General features: G+C 48.3%; 1 protein-coding gene and 1 long non-coding RNA gene across 4 annotated transcripts in view; one reads left to right on the plus strand and one right to left on the minus strand.

Annotated features, from left to right (window-relative positions):
• Nucleotides 1–1927: 1927 nt before the first annotated feature.
• The window catches only part of ATCAY (ataxia, cerebellar, Cayman type), a 41678-nt gene continuing 21502 nt past the window's right edge, over nt 1928–22103 (plus strand). Inside the window, exons 1-3 of one of the 2 annotated variants that reach the window (XM_010828129.1) lie at nt 1928–2292; nt 4610–4738; nt 18965–19023. In XM_010828129.1, coding sequence (XP_010826431.1) covers nt 4662–4738; nt 18965–19023 — 136 coding nt within the window. In that variant the 5' untranslated portion in view covers nt 1928–2292; nt 4610–4661. Of the gene's footprint in view, nt 2293–4609; nt 4739–18964; nt 19024–22103 lie in introns of those variants that run through there. The other variant, XM_010828128.1, reaches the window with a different exon arrangement.
• Nucleotides 18694–22103, minus strand: part of LOC104979671 — a 10491-nt gene continuing 7081 nt past the window's right edge. The window contains exon 3 of one of the 2 annotated variants that reach the window (XR_824190.1): nt 18694–19150. This is a non-coding gene — a long non-coding RNA (uncharacterized LOC104979671). Of the gene's footprint in view, nt 19151–20314; nt 20993–22103 lie in introns of those variants that run through there. The other variant, XR_824189.1, reaches the window with a different exon arrangement.

A 22103-nucleotide genomic window follows, 5' to 3' on the forward strand; every position in this document is an offset into this window, starting at 1 on the left:
TGCTTAATGTGTACAGGATTAAGGGTGATGAAAATTTCTGGAACTAGATAGTGGTTATGGTGGCACAACACCATGAGTGTACTTAATGTCACTGAGCCATACACTTTCAAATGGCTAAAGTGGTAAATTTTATGTGATGCATACTTTGTACTTGCGTGCATGTGCTCAGTCATGTCCTAACTTTGTGACCTGATGGACTGCAGCCCGCCAGTCTCCTCTGTCTGTGGAACTTTCCAGACAAGAATACTGGAGTGGGTTGCCATGCCCTTTTCCAGGGGATCTTCCCAAGCCAGGGATCAAACCAGTGTTTCTTACATCTCCTGCATTTTCAGGTAGACTCTTTACTGCTGAGCCACCTGGGAAGCTGACATGTATTTTACCACAGTGATTAAAAAAAAATTATACTGAAAAACAGACTAGGTAATGGGAGGAAGGATGATGGAGTAAGAGGTAAAGGTGGGGGATGATCAGGGAAGGCCTCTCTGAGCTGACACCTGAATAATGCAAACATCTGGGAGAAGGGCATTCCTGGCAGAGGGAACAGTTTGTGCAAAGTCCCTGTGGTGGGAATGAGTATGATATGTTCACAGAACAAGTGAAAAACCACCACAGTGATTAAGAGGCACAGGCGAGAACAACAGGTATCCAACCCTGCTTGGTGTTATGTATTAAGTTTTCTTGTGGCTGCTATAACAAAGTACCATACTAGGAGGCCCAAAACAATAGAAAAATAGTTGTTTTTTGTTTTTATCGTGCTGCATGGCATGTGTGATCTTAGTTCCCTGACCAGGGGTTGAATCCGAGCCCCCTGCAATGGAAGCATGTAGTTTTAACCACCGGACTGCCAGGGGAGTCCCAGAAATTTTTTTCTCTCCCAATTTTGGAGGCCAGAAGTCTGAATATAGTGGCAAGGTTGGAGCCTTCTGGGGGCTGGGAGGAGAATCCACTGGGTGCTCCCCCCAGCTTCTAGAGACCGCCAGCCATCCTTCATGTCCCCTGGCTTGTAGATGCCTCACCCTGATCTCTGCCTCCATCTCACATGGCGTCCCCCCTCCTCTTCTCTCAAGAAGTTACTTGTCGTGGGATTTAGGGCTCATCTTTAATCCAGGATGATCTCATCTGGAGATCTTTAACTTAATTCTACCTGCAAAGACCCTTTTTTTTTCCCAAATAAGGTTACATTCACAAGTTCCATGGGTTAAAACTTGGAGGTATCTTTTACCGGGGGGCGGAAGGCACCACTCAACCTGCTACCAGTCTAAACATAAAATCAGTAACAGCAGGAAAACACGCACAGAACTCTTCTCATGCTGTGGTATGTGCCAAGCACCCAGCCCGGATCACCTCATTAAATGCTGAAACGCCAGAGGCCTAACGTTTCCTTTTCGCAGATGAGGAAACTAAGGCCCAACAGGTACAATCACTTACCCAATCGAGTCCCCCAGCTCGTGGCTGAGCCAGAGTGCAAACCGATTACGGTCTGATTTCAGAGAGTGCGCTCTTAACTCTGTTCTACCGTCTTTCAGGGCGGGGCTACCGCACGCACACCTGCAGGGGACGCCTTTCCCTCGGTGGCCCCGAGCGCGTGTGTCTAAGAATCTTTCTGCCTCCGCAGTACCCAGCCTGGTCCTCGCCACATGGGTCATAGGAAGTGGCCAGCTGAGGGACCCACGAAGTGGGAACAGGAGGTTATTATTCCTTCTCTCATATTCCAAGGAATGAGGCCATCGCTGCCATTTATTTATTTATTTGTTCCTTGTTTTTGTTTTTAAATCTGTGATGCGCCATCAGGAATCATTTCCGCTTCTGCCCCCAGTGAGGCTCTTAGCACTGCTCCCCTCTCAGCCAATGGAGAGCACCGATTCTGCCAGGGGGCTGTGCTTTTTGGTCAGCCCTGCCCCCACCCACCCACCCTGCACACAAAAGCAGCATAATTGACTGTCTTAAAGGAAGCCGAGCCTCTGCCAGCTACGAGCTGGCGAGAAGAAAATACCTCGGGAGGCACAAGCTGAGACAACGATGACCCAAGACGAAGCCGCGGCCGAGCAGGGGGGAGTCGACCGCTAACTGCAAGCCTTCCCTGCCCGCCGCCCCACCATCCCTGGACAAAAAGCTCCCGTCTGCGCCCGCCGCGTTGCTCTGGGTGACCTTCCTTGGATGCAGAGTTCGCCCTGAGCGCATCTTCCTCGGATGCTCTGAAGGCCTGGGAACCGAGGTTGCAGGCGCCCGGGGCTCGTCTTTGTTTGCGCTCACCCGGGAGAGGCCGCGGAGGTAGCCGGTACTCGCACGGAGGTGAGTCCACTTTCTCCCCGCCCTGTTGAGGAAGATCGTCCCTCATGTTTCTGGGGCTGCAAACCCGGCTTCTGGCAGATGGGCGGGTGGGAGCGGAGAGCCAGGGTACTTGGCGATTCTTGGAATGGCAACACCTCCATTTTTTTCCCCACGCGGAGAAAACCATCCGCCGCGCGCGCGCACACACACACATACACACCCACAAGGTTCACCTCGCGTGCCCACCGTTCACCTGGAAGGCAGAGGATTGCACCATTTCCAGGCTATGTTGGGAGATTAGGCGGCTCAAACCCTCAGCCCCTCTCTGGGACGCTTCCTGCGAGACCAAAATGTACAAGTCCCAACTCTGTGCGTTTCCTATTTATAACGCCGTGAGCGGATTTGGAAAAAGGATTTGACAGAAGTGCACGTAAAGGCTTGCCTATGGGGTGGGGAGGAAGGGAGATGGTTACAAACAAGAGATGCCTCCTCCTGTGTCTCAACTTGTATGCGAGGGGCTGATAATTCAGCACCACGGCAGAAAGGACCGCTTCTCAGCTTCCGCTCGCTGCCTCCTTATTCGATGGTCCTTGAATGTGAAGTGGGGACCAGAGGGCGGGAGTGTCCAGGGCCCAGCGGGACCCACCCACATCCCGGCATTTACAGGATCGTGGGGCAGACATGTGAGGCTCCAGGCTCGGCTGTGGGTAGGGTAGCGGGGGTGGCCCTTTTCGGGGGACTGAGGCCACACTCAGCTCAGGAGAAGGATACAGACGCAAAGACCACTCCCTTCATAAAGAAAATGAATTTCTACTGACGCGAACTTTCCCTTGCGGTAAGGTTCTGGCTGGCGGTTGCCCATAGCATCAGGAAGAGATCTCTCTTCTTCCCCCGCCCCCCGCCCTTCCGTACTGCGTCTTACTGTCCCTCCTCCATGAATGAGTGACGACATCCAGGGCAGTGACAAAATCGAGTGAGAAACTCACTGAGTGGGGGAGGGTCACATTTTAGACACCCCCTCTCTCCTACCTGGCCCCCACCCTGCTCCCTCTGAGTCCTCCCCCTGAGCCCCAATCCCAAAGGCAGACCCACCATGCACAGGGATTTCCGTCCAGCGCGGGGCTTTGGAAGACACACCCAAATAGAGAGCCACCCACCAGCTTTAGAGAGGCAGCTGCGGCGTTGGGGAGGGGGTAGGGCTGGATGCGGGACCTTAGGTGCTGGAGAGTGAAGATGACAACTTAATCTCAGCTCTGCGGACGTTTGGGGCCAGATCATTTTTGATTAAGGGAGGACCATCCTGGACACTGTAAAGCATTGAGCAGCATCACTGTTCTCCACCCACTTGATGTCAGTAGCGCCCCTCTCCCCTGCATGTGACAACTAAAAACAGACCTCCAAACATTACCAAGTGACTGGTGAGGCGGGAGGCAGCATCACCCCCAACTGAGAACCACTGGCTTAAAAGCACAGAACCTGTGCTATTCATTGGGTCATAAGATCTTGGGTGTAATTCCAAAAGGGATGTTAGAGGTTATTTCTGGATCCAGTCTTTCATTGATAGACAGGGAAACTGAGGCAGGGGAGGTCTGCCATGCCCCAGGGCATGTTCATGTTCATGCCCCAAGTTCAGTCTCACTCAGCAGTTCTGACCACACTCCCAGACAGCCCAGCACTTAAGCCACCATCTAGAGCACTAACCCCACCCCATGCCTGCCCCCACCTGGTTCCTCACAACATTAAAAACAAAACTGGCATTTTGTGGTTAGTGAGAAATTACTATCCTGATTTCCAACCCCAGGCACTTTCTCACTGTCTTTTTCAGTTCTAGGGTCAGGTTATCAAGACTTGATTCTTCTTAGGGGCATGGGAGTAGCAGACAGAGGGGCAGGGGAGGTGGGCCAGAGCAGATAGAGGTGGTTGGGGTTAACTAGGTCCTGTCTGAATGTCAACCCTGGCAAGGAAACTTAATTATATCAGTCATTAGCACTTGAGGATAAATGACTTTAATTGCATTTGTGGCTTCCTAGTTGAAGTCCAAGGTAAGCGAGGGCAGGTGAGCCATGGGGAAGGTGGATTTCAGAGCTTCACTGGGAGGTAGTTTATAACTGGAGGCTCAGCCCCTCCTTTGGGTTCCAATTCCTGACCCACCCACATGGATTTTCAGCTCTCTATGTCTCTGTTTTCTCACCTGTGACATGGAAAAGCCTCATGGGTCCAGGCAGTGATTCAGTAAGATGACAGACACAAGTGCTCTTTGCAGATGGATCTCTGAAGTTCTGTGCATGGGTGGGGAATTGTCATTAGGACGATTGTCTAGTAAACCCTCCATCCACAGCTCTCCTTCAGGATTCACCCCTGCTTCAAGTCGGCACCTCTTCCCAGCTCTCATGGGAACCACCGAAGCCACACTCCGGATGGAGAACATGGATGTGAAGGAAGAATGGCATGACGAAGCTCTGCCCAGGTATGGCTCCCCTGGCCTGCGTGTCAGCTGTGGAGGGCGTGGCCTGGCTGACACTTCTCCCAAGCATGGTACAGATACCCCAGTTGACCCAGCCAAGTTCATAATTGGTATTTGCTGACTTAAGATGGATTTCCCACTTCCCCCCGCCCACCTCTGCCAAAATGCTAAAATAGCTCCCATTTCCACACTCTTGTAAGAATTCGAAACATTCTTCTATGAAGAAAACCATCTTATGGACTATTGGGCTTCCCTGGTGGCTCAGATGGTAAAGAATCTGCCTGCAGTGTAGGAGACCCAGGTTCCATTCTTGGATCAGGAAGATCCCCTGGAGTAGGAAATGGCTAACCACTCCAGTATTCTTGTCTGGAGAATTCCATGGACTGAGGAGCCTGGTAGGCTACAGTCCATGGGGTCGCAAAGAGGTGGACATGACTGAGCAACTGACACTTTCATGGGCTGTGATAGTCTTCTTACCTGGGTTCCCAAGAATCCAGGTAATAGTGTGTTTTTATCTGCAGCAGCATATCCCCGCTTAAAATTGCTGGGTCAGATGTTCATTCCTTGAAAACTCCGGGTTTCAGCCTCCACATGCTCCTGCCACTCTCCGTCCTTCGCGCCCTCCAGCGCCTGCTGCTCCCTTCCTGTTCCTTCTGTGCTGGGCTGGCTCTGATGTTCTGACTTTGCACTGGCTGTTCCCTCTGCCAGGCGTGCTCTTCCCCAGACACCTGCCTCCCCTGCCTCCTTCAGATCTCCACCCACTGGCCACCTTCTTAGAGAGGAACTCCTAGCCCTTTAATTACCCCCTCCCCTAGTTCTTAAATTGTTTCCTTCCTATATAACAGCCCTCCAAAATATCCATGTCCTAATCCCTCCCTGGAGAATGTTCGTTAACGTGGCAAAAGGCACTTTGCAAATATGATTGAGTTAAGGATCTCAAAATGGGGAGGTGACAATCCTGGATTGTTGAGGGGGAGGTCCTCAATGTAATCACAGGATTCTGTATAAGATAGTGGTCCCAAACCTGTTTGGCACCAGGGACAAGTTTCATGGAAGACAGTTTTTCCACAGACTTGGGGTGGGGGCAAGGGAATGGTTTCGGGATGATTCAAGTGCGTGACATTTATTGTGCACTTTATTTCTATTATTATTACATCAGCTCCACCTCAGATCGTTAGGCATTAGATCCCAGAGTTTGAGGACCCCTAGTATAAGAGGATGGCAGGGGACTTTCCTGGCTGTCCAATGGTTAAGACCCCAAGCTTCCAGCGAAGGGAGTGCAGGTTCAATCCCTGGTTGGGGAAATAAGATCCTACATGCCTCAGGGCACAGTCAAAAAAAAAAAAGGAAGCTTTGTCGACAGGTGTAGGAGATGTGATGATGACAGTAACAACTTAGAGTCATGGGAGGAAGAGGCCACCCGGCCAGGGATGCAGTGCTGGTTTCTCCAGGAAAACCAGCCCCATGAAACTGATTTCAGACTTACTTCTGGTTCTAGATTCATAAGAGAATATATCTGTGCTGTTTGAAGCCACTAAATTTGGAACAATTTGTTACAGCAGCCACAGGAGACTCATACAATCTAATTCGCTGACTATTCCATACACTTGTTTACAATCTGTTCTCCATGATGGATCCCATGAGAGCAGGGGCCTTTGGTGTGATCACAGGCATACAGTTGGTGCTCAGTAGATATGGGTGAATGGATGACAGTCATTAGTAGGAATGAAAAATCTTAAGAAGGGAGCCGTGTGTGGCTGAGGTACTTGTCTCTGTTTTCTCCTCCAACAAGGCATTAAGTAAGAGGAAATATCATCAGCACAGGCTCCCCCTGATTCAACTGCTCATCTCCTTCCCATTTTTTTTTTTTTCTTGGCCATGCTGCACAGCTTGCAGGATCTTAGTTCCCCAACTATGGATCGAACCCATGTCCCTTGCACTGCTATGTGGATTCTTAACCACTGAACCACCAGGGAAGTCCCTCCCTCCCACTCTTTAAAAAATATTTATTTATTTAGTTGGCTGCATGGAGTCTTAGCTTCGGCACACAGACTCTCTAGTTGTGGCACGTGGATTTGGTTACCCCAAGGCATGTGGGATCTTAGTTCCCGACCAAGGATCGAACTCATGTCCCCAGCATTGCAGGACAGATTCTTAACCGCTGGATTGCCAGAGAAGTCCCTCCCTCCCACTTTAATGCAAGGAGTTTATCCCAGGGAAATGATGCCCAAGAGTTAGTTGCATAACCATCTGGGAAGGAAGGTCAACGAGACTGGGCACATTCACCCTGGAAAAGAGAACTTGGGTAGGAGTTCCAGCTCCAGAAAGTCTCAGTGGGTGAGGGTGCTGAGGGCAGAACTAGGCTGAGGGACAGGCATGAAAGGTTTGCGTCTAATCTAGGCTCTTTGGGCTCAAATGGCCCCATATGTGCATAGTTTATACGCCCATCCTTTCAAAAGCAGAACAGGCTGATGGAGGAGGTCTAGAGCTTCCTGTCAATCTGTCCCAGGAGAAGCCGTGATGTTGAGGGCATCACCCCCTCATTTGAGAATCTTGGGCTTCTTGGCAGTCTAGTCCTTTTCACCCCAATCCTTGTGGTTCGTCTTTTTTTTTTTAATATTTATTTTATTTATGTATTTAGCTGCCCTGGGTCTTAGTTTAGGCATGCAGGATCTTTAGTTGTGGCATTCAATCTCTTAGTTGCATCACGTGGCATCTAGTTCCCTGACCAGGGAGCGAACCTAGGCCTCCTGCATTGGGAGCTCAGAGTCTTAGCCACTGGACCACTAGGGAAGTCCCCCTTGTGGTTCTTAAAGCAATAGATGCCCCACATCAGAATAACCAAGAATCTCTTGTCTGCCCAGTACCGTTGTCTTCAAGAAGACTTAGTCTGAGAAGGAGATGGCAACTTCATTGGAGTCAAGCTCCTCTTCATTCACCGTTAGAATGTTCTTTGTTCTACATTCCCCTGTGAAAGTCTTTCTCTTCAACTCAATACAAGGAGCACTGTTGCCTGGATGTGTAGAAAGGGGTTTCATGGGACTTCCTGGTGGTCCAGTGGTTAAGACTCTGCACTTCCAATGAAGGGAATGCAGGTTTGATCCCTGGTCAGGGAACTAAGATCCCACACGCTGTGTGGTTTGGCCAAAAAAATAAAATAAAAAAGTTTTTAAAAGGAAAGGGATCTCATGATACCTGGCAGTTTGGGTGAACTAAAGATCATTTTTCTAACTTTTTATTTTGTATTGCGGTATAGTGATTAAATGTTGTGACAGTTTCAGGTGAACAGTGGAGGGACTCAGCCGTACATAGTCATGTATCCGTTTTCCCCCCAACTCCCCTCCCATGCAGGCTGCTACATAACATTGAGCAGAGTTGCCTGTGCTATACAGTAAGTCCTTGTTGGTTTTCCATTTTAAATATAGCAGTGTATACAAAAGTTTTGGCAGGGGCTCCTCCCATGGCTAGAAATGCCCCAGAGTGGGCAAGAGCCGGCCACCTTGAGGAGCTGCCCCTCATCTGTGGGAGGTCTGTTTTGTCCCACAGAAAAGGCGGAATTAGATGGGGTGACCTCAGCAGGTTCCTTCCAGCACCAAGCACTCTGGGAGTTTAGAAACATCTCCAACCAGTCTCAGCATCGCTCGCCCTGTGGTCCCATGAACTCTGACCTCCACTGAGACCAAAGCGTTCCCAGGTCCAGACTTCAAAAACCTGATTTAACCCCGCCTCCCCAGGTGGCAAACTCCAGGCCTTCCTGGACATTAAAAAAAAAATTCTCTGATGACAGCACAAAACTCACCTTGCTCACTCTAGTTTTATTTCAAGCAACACAGCGGAAACAAGATGGCACAAGCTGTGGAACCAGACGCCAGTGGGTTCCGATTCCAGTTCTCTGATGGGCTTGTGCGGCCACCTCAGACAGCTCTTTGAGCATCTCTGTGCCTCAGTTTTCCTACCTGTAGAATATGGACAGTCATTCCTGGCTCACAAAGTGGTTTGAGAATTTGATGCTGCCTGCAGCATCATTTTTCTTTTCCTTCTTTTTTACGTATTTATCTTTTGGCTGCACCTCAGAGGTAGACGGGATCTTAGATCCCCAACCACGCACCCCCTGCAGTGGAAGCTCAGAGTAACCACTGGACCATGAGGGGAGTCTCAACATTATTCTTTTTTTTTTTTTAAGTTTTCTTTGGTATGGGCCATTTTAAAGTCTTTATTAAATTTGTTACAATATTACTTCTGTTTTATGTTTTGGTTTTTTGATTATAAGGCCGGTGGGAGTCTAGCTCCCCAACCACAGGGATTGAACCCTCAGCCCCTGCATTGGGAGGTGAGATCCTCATCACTGGACCCCCAGGGAAGTCCCAGCATCATTGTTATCAGCTTGTATCTCCTTCACTCTGGTTCCTTTTACCCATCCCCCACCCCCCAATAAAAGAGACCCTCCTCTCCCAAGCCTCCTTGAGACAAAGTGGGGCTGACTGCAGCTGCACGTGTGAATTTCAAGTGAGATTCCCCAGCTGCAAAGGGCTCCTCTCCCCCATTCAGTGGTACAGTGTTCACAGGATAAGTGGCTGGCTGTGCAACCCCGGGTTGGGTCGGGAACATGCCTTCGTTGAGGCACTGTCCTCATTCCAGGAGGAGTAAGTAAAGCTCTTTATATAGCGTCCAGATGCAGCCCAACATAAGCACCTCTGTCTGAGTCAGACAACCCCTGATTCTATTCCTTCCAGCACACTGATCCCTTCCTGGGGCCTCTCCCAGCTTCCCCCGGGTATGTCCGGGCATGCAAACTGTGCCTGTTTTCTGCAGTGTCTTTCTGCACTTCTGCAGATTCCCATGGACTATAGCTGAGGGCTGCCTGGAGATGACCCATTCACTGCCTCCTTTGCCCATCCATTCATTCTAGCGATGTGCACCAACTGTGCCAGGCCGTGGGTGAGACTCTGGGGACACCTGGCAAACAGGAGAGCTGCCCTCATGGGGTGCTGGAAGAATAGGGCAGAGACAGGTGGTCCCTTATAACCTCACCAGCCAATGGAAAACTGAAGCTGGGTTCTTGGCACCTGGAGCAAGCCTGGGTGGGGTCTGACTGGGTTGGGGAGGTTAGAGGAGGAGCTGACCTTGAGTGATGAGGGGGGAACAGGGAAAAGAGGCTGAGGGTAGCAATCAAGCATTCCAAGCAAAGAGAGCAGCATGTGCAAAGGCCCTGGGGCCAGTGGAAGCAGATTGAGGGACTGAAGGAACGTTGGATGGGGAAACTGAGGACCTAGGTGGGGAGGGGTTTGGCTAGCATCTTACAACTAAGGAGGTGGGTGCAGGATTAGGTGTCTCAGCCTGTGGGTTTTGTTGGTAAATTTTTTTTCTTTTTTGGGGGGCTTTGCTAGGTCTTGCCGCATCTGGGCTCTTCATTGTGTTTGTAATTTTTTTTCCTTTCCTTTATTGGAGTATAGTCAATGATGCCAACCAACAGAGGATGAGATGGTTGGATGGCATCATCGACTCAATGGACATGAGTTTGAGCAAACTCTGGAGGACAGTGAAAGACAGGGAAGCCTGGCATGCAGCAGTTCATGGGATCGCAAAGAGTCAAACATGACTTAGCAACTAAACAACAACAAATAGTTGGTTAACAATGTTGTGTTAGTATCTGCTGTGCAGCAAAGTGAGTCAGTTATATGTATACATATATTCACTCTTCTTATAAATTCTATTCCCATATAGGTCATTACAGAGCATTGAAGAGAGTTCCCTGTGCTATACAGTAGGTCCTTATTAGTTATTTATTTTATATATGGTAGTGTATATGGGCTTTCCCAGTGGCTCAGTGCCAAAAAAAAAAAAAAAAATTCTGCCTGCAATGCAGGAGACACGGATTTAGTCCCGGGGTTGGGAAGATCCCTCAGAGGAGGGCATGGCAACCCAATCCAGTATTCTTGTCTGAAGAATCCCATGGACAGAGAAGCCTGGTGGGCTACAGTCCATGGGGTTGCAAAGAATCGGACACGACTGAAGCGACTGAGCCCACCCAGTATGTATATGTCAATCCCAATCTCCCGATTTATCCCTCTCCCTTGTAACTTTTTATTCTGACATAGTCCCAAGCTTAGAAAATGAAAATTATAAGAATGGTGTAAGGAATATCTGTAAACTTTTACCCAGATTTGCTTACTCTTGAGATTTTATTGATACTTCCTTTACTGCTCTCCCTTCCCCTCCTCTCTCTGTCTCTCTCAGTGTCTGTCTGTCTGTTATCTGTCTATCTACCTTTGCTCAGTCTCTGTCTATATGCACCCATCCCTGCACAGGGTAGGCCAAGCATGCTCCCTCTCCGAGTTCAACGCACACACAGCGGTGATTGCATGTTGTCCAGCTCGGCAGTCCTAAAAACTGTCAGGCAGGAGCCGTGGGTTTAGGGCAGGAATTGATGGGGCGCCCTGAGCGTCCCCTGTCCCCCACCCACTCCAGAGTTTCTCTTTCCTGAACTCTAGCGACGCTGGGCTGTCACAATAGAATACGGCACACGGGGCAGCTTCAACAGCAGGTGTTTATTCTTGCACAGCTCTGGAGGCTGGGTGTCTGAGATCATGGTACCAGCAGGGCTGGCTTCTGGTGAGGGCTCTCTTTTTGGCTTCTTGTGACATGGCGTTTCCTCTGTTCTCAGTGGTGGAGAGAGAGCTTTCTCGTGGCTCTCCCTCCTCTTGTAAGGCCACAGTCCTAAGGGATCAGGGCCCCACACATTTTTTTTTTTTGACTGCTTATGTGGGATCTTAGTTCCCCAATCAGGGGTCGAACCCCCACTTTCTGCAGTGGAATGGTGGGGTCCCAACCACTGGACCACCAGAGAGGTCCCAGGGCTACACACTTTTGACCTCCTTCAATCTCAATTGCCTCCTAAAGACCCTGTCTCCAGACACAGTCATACTGGGCGTTGGGAGAACACAGTTAGGTCCAGAACATCCTGTTTGCATCTGCTGAGCCAGCGTTACTGCCAGGGGTGAAGTGAGGAATAGGGAGCGAGGGCTGGGAGGTCTGTGATTCTGCTCACAACCCCAGGCTTTCTTTTTTAAAAATATTTCTTTACCTTGCCAGGTCTTAGTTGTGGCTAAATCTGTAGTTGCAGCATGTGGGGTCTAGTTCCCTGACCAGGGATGGAACACAGGCCTCCTGCATTGCGAGTGTGGAGTATTAGCCACTGGACCACCAGGGAAGTTCCCCTACAAGGCTTTCTGATCCAGCCAAGAGGTGATGGTGCTGGGGGAGACCAGAACAAGATGAATGGGAAAAGGTGTCAGAAAGTGCAGAGAAGGGTAGATTTATCTGAGTGACTGAAACCACCAAAGTTGCCTATAATTTTTGAAGACCTCTCTGCAGTTCCCTCGACATAGGTTTGCAAGAGTCCTATTATAAGCCCTGGAGCTACTAGTCCAGCTTTGAGCCTCGTAAAAGCCTACTTAATGCTCAGAAAGAATTTTTGCTGTTACCCTGCACCAGAGGTGGCTGTGGATCAGGCAGAAGTAGAGGCTGGGAAGCCCTGGAGGGGAGACTGAGGCAGCGTGGCCAATCTGAAGGCCACTGAAGCTCTGGAGCACTGTTTGGGAAGCAGTGCTCAGTTGTGTCTTACTCTTTGTGACCCCATGGACTGTAATCTGCCAGGCTCCTCGGTCCATGGGATTTCCCAGGCAACAATACTGGAGTGGGTTGCCATTCCCTCTTCCGGCAATCTTCCCAACCCAGGGATCAAATCTGTGTCTCCTGCATTGGCAGGGAGGTTCTTTCACCACTGAGCCACTTGGGAAGCCACTTGGGAAGCAGGAGGCGTATTCAAAGGTCCTGGGGCCCACAGTTTATTCCGAATTCCTTTCTTTCACACTATGAATAACATTAAGACAGAGTCTAGGACCTGAGGGTAGAACTAGGTCTAGGGGCCACCTTTGAAGCCAGAACTATTGCAATATCAGCTGATTCTGAGTGACAGGTATTTCTTGATTTTGGCTTTTCCCCACCACTTGCAAAATGTGCCCTGACTCAACCTTTCCTTCAACAGACCCTTGCTGAGGGCTGCTTCTTCCAGGGCCAGGCCTGTGACTCACCAAAGCAAGAGAGGAAGAGGCAGAATGTAGGGGTGAGGTGGAGGTCAGGTTCAGACAGGGTCTTCTGGAGGACACTGACCCAGCCTCAAAGGCTAAGCAAATTTCACTGGGCAAAGAAAGCAGGAAGTGGCCCCTCTAGTCTGCGGGGGCAGGATGTGCAAAGGCATTGGGACAGACAGGACCTTGGCATGGTAGGGACTGCAGTATGTAAGAGAGCCTGGTTAGATCACAGGTGTCAGGTTGGAGGGTTCACAGACGTCATGTCCAGAAGGAACGCCCACAAGGGAAATTTGGATAGTGCTTTAACAAAGTACCACAAACTGGCTTAAAACAAGAGACATTTTCTCTCACAGTTCTGGAGGCTAAACATCCAAAATCAAGGTGTCAGCAGGGCCATAGCTCCCTCTGAAGGTGCTGGGGAAGGATCCTCACTGCCTCTTCCTGCTTCGGGTGGTGATTGGCCATCCTTGATGTTCTTTGGCTTCTAGATGCATCACTCCTTGCCTCCATCTTTTTTTTTTAAGCTTGTGTTTTATTTTTTAGTTTAAAAAAATTTTTTGGCATGTAGTTGGTTTCCAACGTTGTGTTCGTTTCAGGTGTACCGCAAAGTGAGTCAGTTATATGCATATATGTGTATCCACTCATTTTTAGCTTCTGTTCCCATATAGGTCATTACAGAGTACTGAGTAGAGTTCCCTATGCTATACAATAGGTCCTTATTAGTTAGCTATTTTATGTATAGTAGTGTGTATGGTGGGATAGCATCACTGGTTCAATGGACATGAACTTGGGCAAACCCCAGGAGATAGTGAGGGACAAGGAGGCCTGGCGTGCTGCAGGCTATGGAGTCACAAAAGTCAGACTTGCCTTAGTGACTGAACAACAGCAAAGTATGTACATGTGCATCTTAATCTTCCTATTTATCCCCCCACTTACCCTCTGGTAACCATAAGTTTATTTCCTATGTCTGTAACTCTTTCTGTTTTGTAGATAAGTTCATTTGTACCATTTTTTTAGATTCCACATATAAGCAATATCATGATATTTGTCTTTCTCTGTCCGACTTACTTTACTCAGTATGACAATCTCAAGGTATATCCTTGTTGCTGCTAATGGCATTATTTTGTTCTTTTTTATGGCTGTAATATTCCATGGTCTATAGGTCCCACATCTTCTTTATCCATTCATCCATCAGTGGGCATTTAGGTTGCTTCCATGTCTTAGCCATTGTAAATACTGCCGTAATGAACATAAGGGTGTATACATCTTTTCAAATTTTGGTTTTCTCTGGATATACGCCCAGGAGTGGGATTGCTGGATCATAGGGTGACTCTATTTTTAGGTTTTGAAGGAATTTCCATAGTGTTCTCATAGTGACTCACCAACTTACATTCCCACCAACAGTGTAGGAGGATTCCCTTTCCTCCACACCTTCTCCAGCATATATTGTTTGCAGGCTTTTTGATGATGGTCATTCAGACCAGTGTGAGGTGGTACCTCATTGTAGTTTTGATTTTGCATCTGCCTCCATCTTCCCATGGCCCTCTCCTCTGTGTGTGTGTCCAAACTTCCCTCTTCTTATGAGCCCATCAGTGAGTCTCGTATGACTTCATCGTAACTTAATGATGTCTGCAACTATTCCAAATAGGTCACATTCCTAGGTACTGGGAGATCAGACCTGAGTTACGTTTTGAGGGGATGCAAGCCAACCCACGCCAGAAGGATTAAGCCACACTGTACACCTGGTGGAGTCGGGGGACCCCACTTTTCACATGGGTTTCCCAACACAGAAGGCAGGTGCTACATGGAGCCATCTGGATCCACTTGGAGTTTGTGAAGAGGTTTCAGGTCTGCAGAAGCTGAGATCTTTCTGATGCTTGGGGAATAAACCCCAGTACTTTGGCCTTGTGATGTGAAGAGCTGACTTACTGGAAAAGACCTTGATGCTGGGAAAATTGAAGGCAGGAAGAGAAGAAGGCGACAGAAAGTGAGATGGTTGGATGGCATCACCGACTCAACGGACATGAATTTGAGCAAGCTCCAGGAGTTGGTGAAGGATAGGGAAGCCTGGCATGCTGCAGCCCATAGGGTCACAAAGAGTCAGATGGAACTGAGCAACTGAACAACACTTGGCCTTGAAAGCTGCAGCACTGTGGATCAGAGGGGCTGGTGCACATGTGCAGACTGGGCACAAGGGGGCAGTAGTGGGCAGTGACTGGACTCAGCTCAGCCGGTGTGAATGGTTCAGACCTCCCTACTCTCCCTGGTTTAACCTTGGTTTCCTCCTCTGTGAAACGGTCTTCTCCCTGCCTCAGGGATGCTGTGAGGAGCAAATAAGATGATGCATTTCAACAAGATGTCAACATTTCAACACAGGGAGTGTCCTGCCGTGGGGTAGATGACGGTTCTAGCTGATTCTAGCACAACAGGACTTCAGCCTCAAACTGACGGGGGCAGGGAAGGTAGAGTCAATGAAAAAAAGGAACTAGAAGGAAATTCAACATCCAGGTGAGCAGGGGTGGTGGACAGTCAGCTCCTGGTGGTGGTTACCATACAAGGAGGGCAGATCTGATTCAAGAACAGACTGAAATCTAGGCTTTTTGTGTCTCATCTCTGATTTGACAGTGAGTTAAAAATGTTGTGAAATGCTGTGTGGGCAGGACAGAGCTAGTGGCGGTTCATCAGCTGCCAGTCTGCAATTTGGGAGCACAATTTCGGGTAACCTTGCAAGTAGGTGGCGTGCCACCTGTCCTCTGGAACCCTGGACGTACTCATGATTACCAGCTGCCCTCCCCATGTTCAGAGCATGGGTGTCAGCTACAGACCAGAGGTGCAGAGCAGTGTGTACATGAAACGGGCATGGGAGTTATCTTATCTCAATCTGAAAGGAAGATGCCTCTTTAAAACCTTCTGACTTAATCTGAACCTTGTTTTTTGCTTTTTTAAATGGAGGTGAAATTTCCATAATACAAAAATAGCCATCTTAAATGCACAACTCATCTGTTGTGCAACCATCAACTTTATTTAGTTCTAAAACATTCCATCACCCCAAAATGAAACCATCCCCATCAGCAGCCACTCCCCATTTCCCTGGCAACCACAAACCCACTCTCTGTGTCTGTGGATTTGCCTGTTTTCTATGTCTCATATAAATGGAATCACACCCTGTGTGTCCTTCTGCGTCTGGCTTCTGTCACCGAGCGTCCTGTTCTCAGGGTCCCTCCACATGGTAGCCAGTGATAGTGCTTTTCTCCTTTTCGAAGCTGAGTAATATTCCAGTCTGTGGATGGACCCTGTTTTGTTTATCCACTCATCACTTGATAGGCATTTGGGATGTCTCCAGTGTGATCACACTTCTGTAAAGCATTTGGGTATGAGTTTTTGTATAGATGTGTGTCTTCATTTCCTTTGCACCCCTGCTTAGTTTTGACTTTTGACCTCCATGAGAACAGGGCGTCACCCAGTTCATCCTTTACCTCCAAGACCCACCAATACTCCTGGAAGATAGTGGTTACTCAAAGAATATTCAAAGGATGGTGAATGGGAGAAAGGTGGGCGGGGTGGGGGAAGGGTGTGGAGGAAGAAGCATGATTAGATTCCATCCTGCAGAGGGTGCCAGCTCATGCCCTACAAAGAACAGAGGCGATAGAATAAATGTGTCCATGTTGTTGTTCAGCCACTAAGTTGTGTCTGACTCTTTGCAACCCCATGGACTGCAGCACACCAGGCTGTCCTTCACTATCTCCCAGAGTTTGCTCAAGGTTATGTCCATTGAGTTGAGGATGCCATCCAACCATCTCCTCCTCTGTCACCTCCTCCTCCTCTTGCCCTCAATCTCTCCCAGCATCAGGATCTTTTCCAGTGCGCTGGCTCTTTGCGTCAGGCCGAAGTATTGGAGCTTCAGCTTCAGCATCAGTCCTTCCAATGAATGAATTTCAGGGTTGATTTCCTTTAGGATTTACAAGGGACTCAAGAGTCTTCTGCAGCACCAAGATTCGAAAAGAAAAGAAAAAACGCCCTACTGTCCTTCTCCATCAAAACAGTTCCCCGTTTTGCTGAGCTGGCACTGCTGAGTTGTAAAGATGAATTACCGCTGCAGTGCCTCCCTGAGTCAGCAGGCCCTGCAGCTGGAGCCCCTGACAGACCCGTGTGCTCTGCAAACCCTTCTGCCTGAGTATTTCCCTGGGGAGCAAAGGAGCCGGAGCACATGGGTCAGAATCCGGCAGAGTGAGCTCTGGTCCAAAAAACAGTCTGAGCATTGCCAGGAAAAGCAGGTCCTGTTTTGCAAATTCGTGCTCCACCAATTAAAGGGGGCACAGATGCATAGCTGGCTGCCTTTCTCTTTTTAAAATTTTACTTTTTAGTAGCTTTAGATTTACAGAAAAGTTGCAAGAATATTACAGAAAACTTCCAAACACACACCTCCTGTAATTAACATCTTACATGAGGCTGATACTTATGATACAATTAATAGACTGGTATTGACACATAATTATTAACCAAAGTCCACAATTTATTGAGATATCCATAGCAATTTTCTCCTAATATTCTTTTTCTTTCCTAGGATCCCACCCAAGACCCCACGTAACATTTAGTCATCATGTCTCCTTAGGTTTCTCTGGGCTGTGACAGTTTCTCAGACTTTAAAAAAGAAAAAGATTTTTTGATGTAGACCATTTTAAAATTCTTTATTGAATTTGTTACAACATTGCTTCTGTTTTAAGTTCTGGGCCAGGAGGCATGTGGGATCTTAGCTCCCCTGACCAGGGATCGAACCCTCGCCCCCTGCATTGGTAGGCGAAGTCTTGACCATTGGACCTCCAGGGAAGTCCATCACAGACTTTCCTTGTTGTTGATGCCCTTGACAGCTTTGAGGAGGACTGGGGTCAGAGATTTGGTAGAACTTCCCTCCGTGGGAGTTTGTCTGGTGTTTTTCTCATGGTGACACTGGAGCGCTGGGTGTGGGGGGAGGACACAGGTGAGGAGCCGTCTCATCCATCATCTTGGGGTGCCTGTCATCAGCATAACTCTTCTTTGGTGTTGACCTGGGTCCCCGGGCTGAGGTCATGCTGGTCAGGTGTCTCGACTGTAGAGTCACGCCTCCCTTTTCCCATACTGTCCCCTTTGGAAGGAAGTCACCGTGCCCAACTCATGCTGACAGAGAAGTTACTCTCCATCTTCTTGGGGCTAGAGTATTTACATACATTTTTTGAAATTCTTCTGTGCAAGAAAAATTTGTCTCTTCTCCCCATGTTTATTTATTCAGTCACTTGCTTACTTCTATATGGACTTGTGGACATTTTATTTTGTACTTTGAATCACCATCCAATACTTTATGATATATTTTGTTGGTCAGGCCTGTCCAGCATGGGCCATGGAGAGCTCCCTCAGTTGTCTGCTATGTCTGTCGGACAATTTCTGGCTCATCAGAGACCAAATCCTGTGGGGTCAGCCCATGAAGAATGCTGCTTATATTCCAAATATAATATAGATGAGACCTTCCTTTTCTCTGGGCCCCAGCTTTTACTATCCAAAAAAAAGGTTTATGGGACTTCCCTGGTTCACCTTCCAATGCAGGGGGCAAGTGTTCCATCCCTAGTGGGAGAGCTAAGATCCCACATGCGGCAAAAAAAATCAAAACATTTTTTAAAAAGGAGCAATAGTGTAACACATTCAATACGTGTGTATGTTAGAGGCTTCAGTCATGTCTGACTCTTTGCCCTGCCATGGACTGCAGCCTACCAGGCTCCTCTAGCCATGAGATTCTCCAGGCAAGAATACTGGAGTGGGTTTCCATACCCTCCTCCATGGGATCTTCCTGACTCAGGGATCGAACCCAGGTCTCTTGCATTGCAGGCTGATTCTTTACTATTTGAGTCACCAAGAAAGCCCAACAAATCGTCCACATCAAAAAAAAAGTATTAAAAAAAAGCTTAATATTTGTTAGATGATCTGATGAGAGCCCTCTGGCGCTGATGGTTTGTGATTTTCTGTGCTCATGAACAGATGTATTTTCTCCCAATGATTTCCCAACACTAAACAAATTCTGTTGCTATCATTCTGTCTGAACTCCACGCTTCTGCGGCTGGACTTGTGGTGCCTGGTGGCTGGTGTCCACTCCCGGCTGGGTCTGCAGGCCACTCCCAGAAGAGACAGGGATGGACTTGCTTGGCAGCCCCACAGAAGACACGTCCTGTAAGTTTCCATGTGTGCAGAAATGGGCACATGATCTGGGCTCTGCCCAGGACTGTAACTGTAGAAATGTCAGAGGCCATGCCTCCTGGGTGGAATGTCACAAAAGGAGGTTGTTCAGCTCCAAGGCCTGTAGGGAAAAGCAACTGTGGCGGTGACACAGAGATGTGTGTGGAGTCAGTGTGTGGTGTTTCTGTATGTCCTTGAACTGGTGGCTCAGCCTCTCTGTGCCTCCAATTCCTTATGTACTAAATGCAGGTAGTGAGCCTTCCACAGAAGGGGTATACAAGGATTAAATGAGATGGTTTATGTAAAGTGCCCAGGGGGAATGCCAGGCATAAAATCAGGAGGGCTCTCCTGCCCTGAGCACTCAAGAGGGCTCATGGGTCTGAGGACCCAAAGGCCAAGACTTTGAAAACAGGGGGTCTAGGGCAGCCAGATGGGCTACCTCAAACACATGTTCTCCTCGATGGCATCTCCTGGCAGAGTCCTGGTGAGAGCTCCCATTCTGCCTGCATCTCCCCCATGCAGCCCATCACAGAGCCCACCCTAGAGAGGAAAGATTGCCCAGAGACGGACAGCCACATCCCTGATGTCACACAGCAGCGAGTACCAACTCTGCCCACCCCCGTACCATACTATGCCCATGAGCCAGGTAGGGACATCAAGTTGTCCCAGTTCTCTGGGGCCAATCTGTATGGATCTGAATGGTTCGTCACCCTAGAGTACCAGCCATTTTTCCCACCTGAGCATATATTCTCTGCCCAGTGTTGTCACATCCCCACAGGGTGACCTTGGGTGACTCCCTTCTCCCCTCTGGGCCTCCACTTCCCACTTCTGTAAAACGAGGGGTGTGTGGTAACAGTACCTCACTTCCTAGGTGTGACTGCCTCAATGATGGCCCCCAAAGGTATCCAGATTCTAAGTCTAGGAAACCACAAATGTTCCCTCAGGTGGCAAAAGCAATTTTGCAGATAGGATTAAGTTAAGGAACTTGAGGGACCTCCCTAGTGGCTCAGTGGTAAAGAATCCACTTGCCAATGCAGGAGACATGGGTTCAATCCCTGATCTGGGAAGATCCCACATGATGTGGAACAACTAAATCCATGCACCACAACTACCCAGCCCACACTCTAGAGCCTGTGCTCAGCAACAAGAGAAGCCACCTCAGTGAGAAGCCTGCGCACCGCAACTAGAGTAGCCCCTGCTCGCTGCAACTAGAGAAAGACTGCATGCAGCAACAAGACCCAGTGCAGGCAAAAATAAATAAGCAAATAAATTTTTTTTTTTTTTTAAGAAACTTGAGACGGGGGATGTGAACGTTAATTGTATAGAAGCCAGCTACATGGTCAAACACGATTCTAGATATTTCCGTTGAGGGAGTTTTCTAAATGAGATTTATATTTAAATTCATGCACTTTGAATAAAGCAGATTGCCTGTCATTGTGTGGGTGGGCCACATTTAATCAGTTGAAGGGTTCAAGGTGTGGGGGCGTCGGGGCAGGGAACTCAGGTGTGATTCATCCTGGGGCAAAATTCCTCTCCAACTGTGAACCTATGAAATCAAGCAATTTCTCTGCTTCTAAAATACAAAGGTGAGACAGGCACAGAATAGATATTCCCACTGCAAATGGGAGAAATTGGAAGGATGAAGGGGTCACAAGTCCCAGTGAGTCTGAAATTTGGCAGGGCAAATTCCACTAGATTTTTTTAAAGGCAAATTCCATTAGTTTTAACGCTGAAGAATCATCCTCTTTGGTTCAATGCCCTTTCCTCCGGGTCCACATGGTGACATTCCTGCCTCTGTGGTTCCCTGCACTTTCAATCTTGCAGTCACCATGCTGTGATCCACAACCTGATCCCACCAGCAAAAGCAGCAGTATTCTTTTAACATATTTATTTCTTTGGGTGGGTTGGGTCTTAGTTGTGATGCACAGGCTTCTTTGTTCCACGGCACGTGGGATCTTAGTTCCTGGAAAAATGAATGAATGAAAATAGTCACTCAGTCATGTCCGACTCTTTGCAACCCCATGGACTGCAGCCCACCAGGCTCCTCTGTCCATGGAATTCTCCAAGCAAGAATGCTGGGGTGGGTTGCCATGCCCTTCTCCAGGGGATCTTCCTGACCCAGGGATTGAACCCGGGTCTCCTGCATTGTGGGTAGGTTCTTTACCATCTGAGCTACCAGGGAAGCCAGAATCAAACAAAATTCCCTGCATTGAAAGACAGATTCTTAAGCAATGACCACCAGGTTAAGCAGTATTTTAAATCAAGCACGCCTGATTCACTGCTCCCAACACACTTCCCCTGAAAAAGGCAGGGTAAGTTGAGAGGACTGGGGTCATATCCCTGGGAAGGTCCCTGCCTCAATGTCCCCATCTGTAAAATGGGTAATATTTCCCATCACACAAAGTCATGGTGAGAGCAGGAAATTATGCCAGTGCCTCACATATAGCAGACACTCGGTAAACATGACTTATGGGTTTGTTTGTTTTTTTTTTCATTTTATTTATTTATTTATTTTTGGTTGTGCTAGGTAGATAGAGTGCCTGATGAACTATGGAATGAGGTTCGTGACACTGTACAGGAGACAGGGATCCAGACCATCCCCATGGAAAAGAAATGCAAAAAAGCAAAATGGCTGTCTGGGGAGGCCTTACAAATAGCTGTGAAAAGAGGAGAAGCGAAAAGCAAAGGAGAAAAGGAAAGATATAAGTATCTGAATGCAGAGTTCCAAAGAATAGCAAGAAGAGATAAGAAAGCCTTCTTCAGTGATCAATGCAAAGAAATAGAGGAAAACAACAGAATGGGAAAGACTAGGGATCTCTTCAAGAAAATCAGAGATACCAAAGGAACATTTCATGCAAAGATGAGCTCGATAAAGGACAGAAATGGTATGGACCTAACAGAAGCAGAAGATATTAAGAAGAGATGGCAAGAATACACAGAAGAACTGCACAAAAAAGATCTTCACGACCCAGATAATCACGATGGTGTGATCACTGACCTAGAGCCAGACATCTTGGAATGTGAAGTCAAGTGGGCCTTAGAAAGCATCACTACGAACAAAGCTAGTGGAGGTG

This window comes from Bison bison, unplaced genomic scaffold (assembly GCF_000754665.1).
Source record: "Bison bison bison isolate TAMUID 2011002044 unplaced genomic scaffold, Bison_UMD1.0 scf7180017864492, whole genome shotgun sequence".
Taxonomy (NCBI): Eukaryota; Metazoa; Chordata; class Mammalia; order Artiodactyla; family Bovidae; genus Bison; species Bison bison.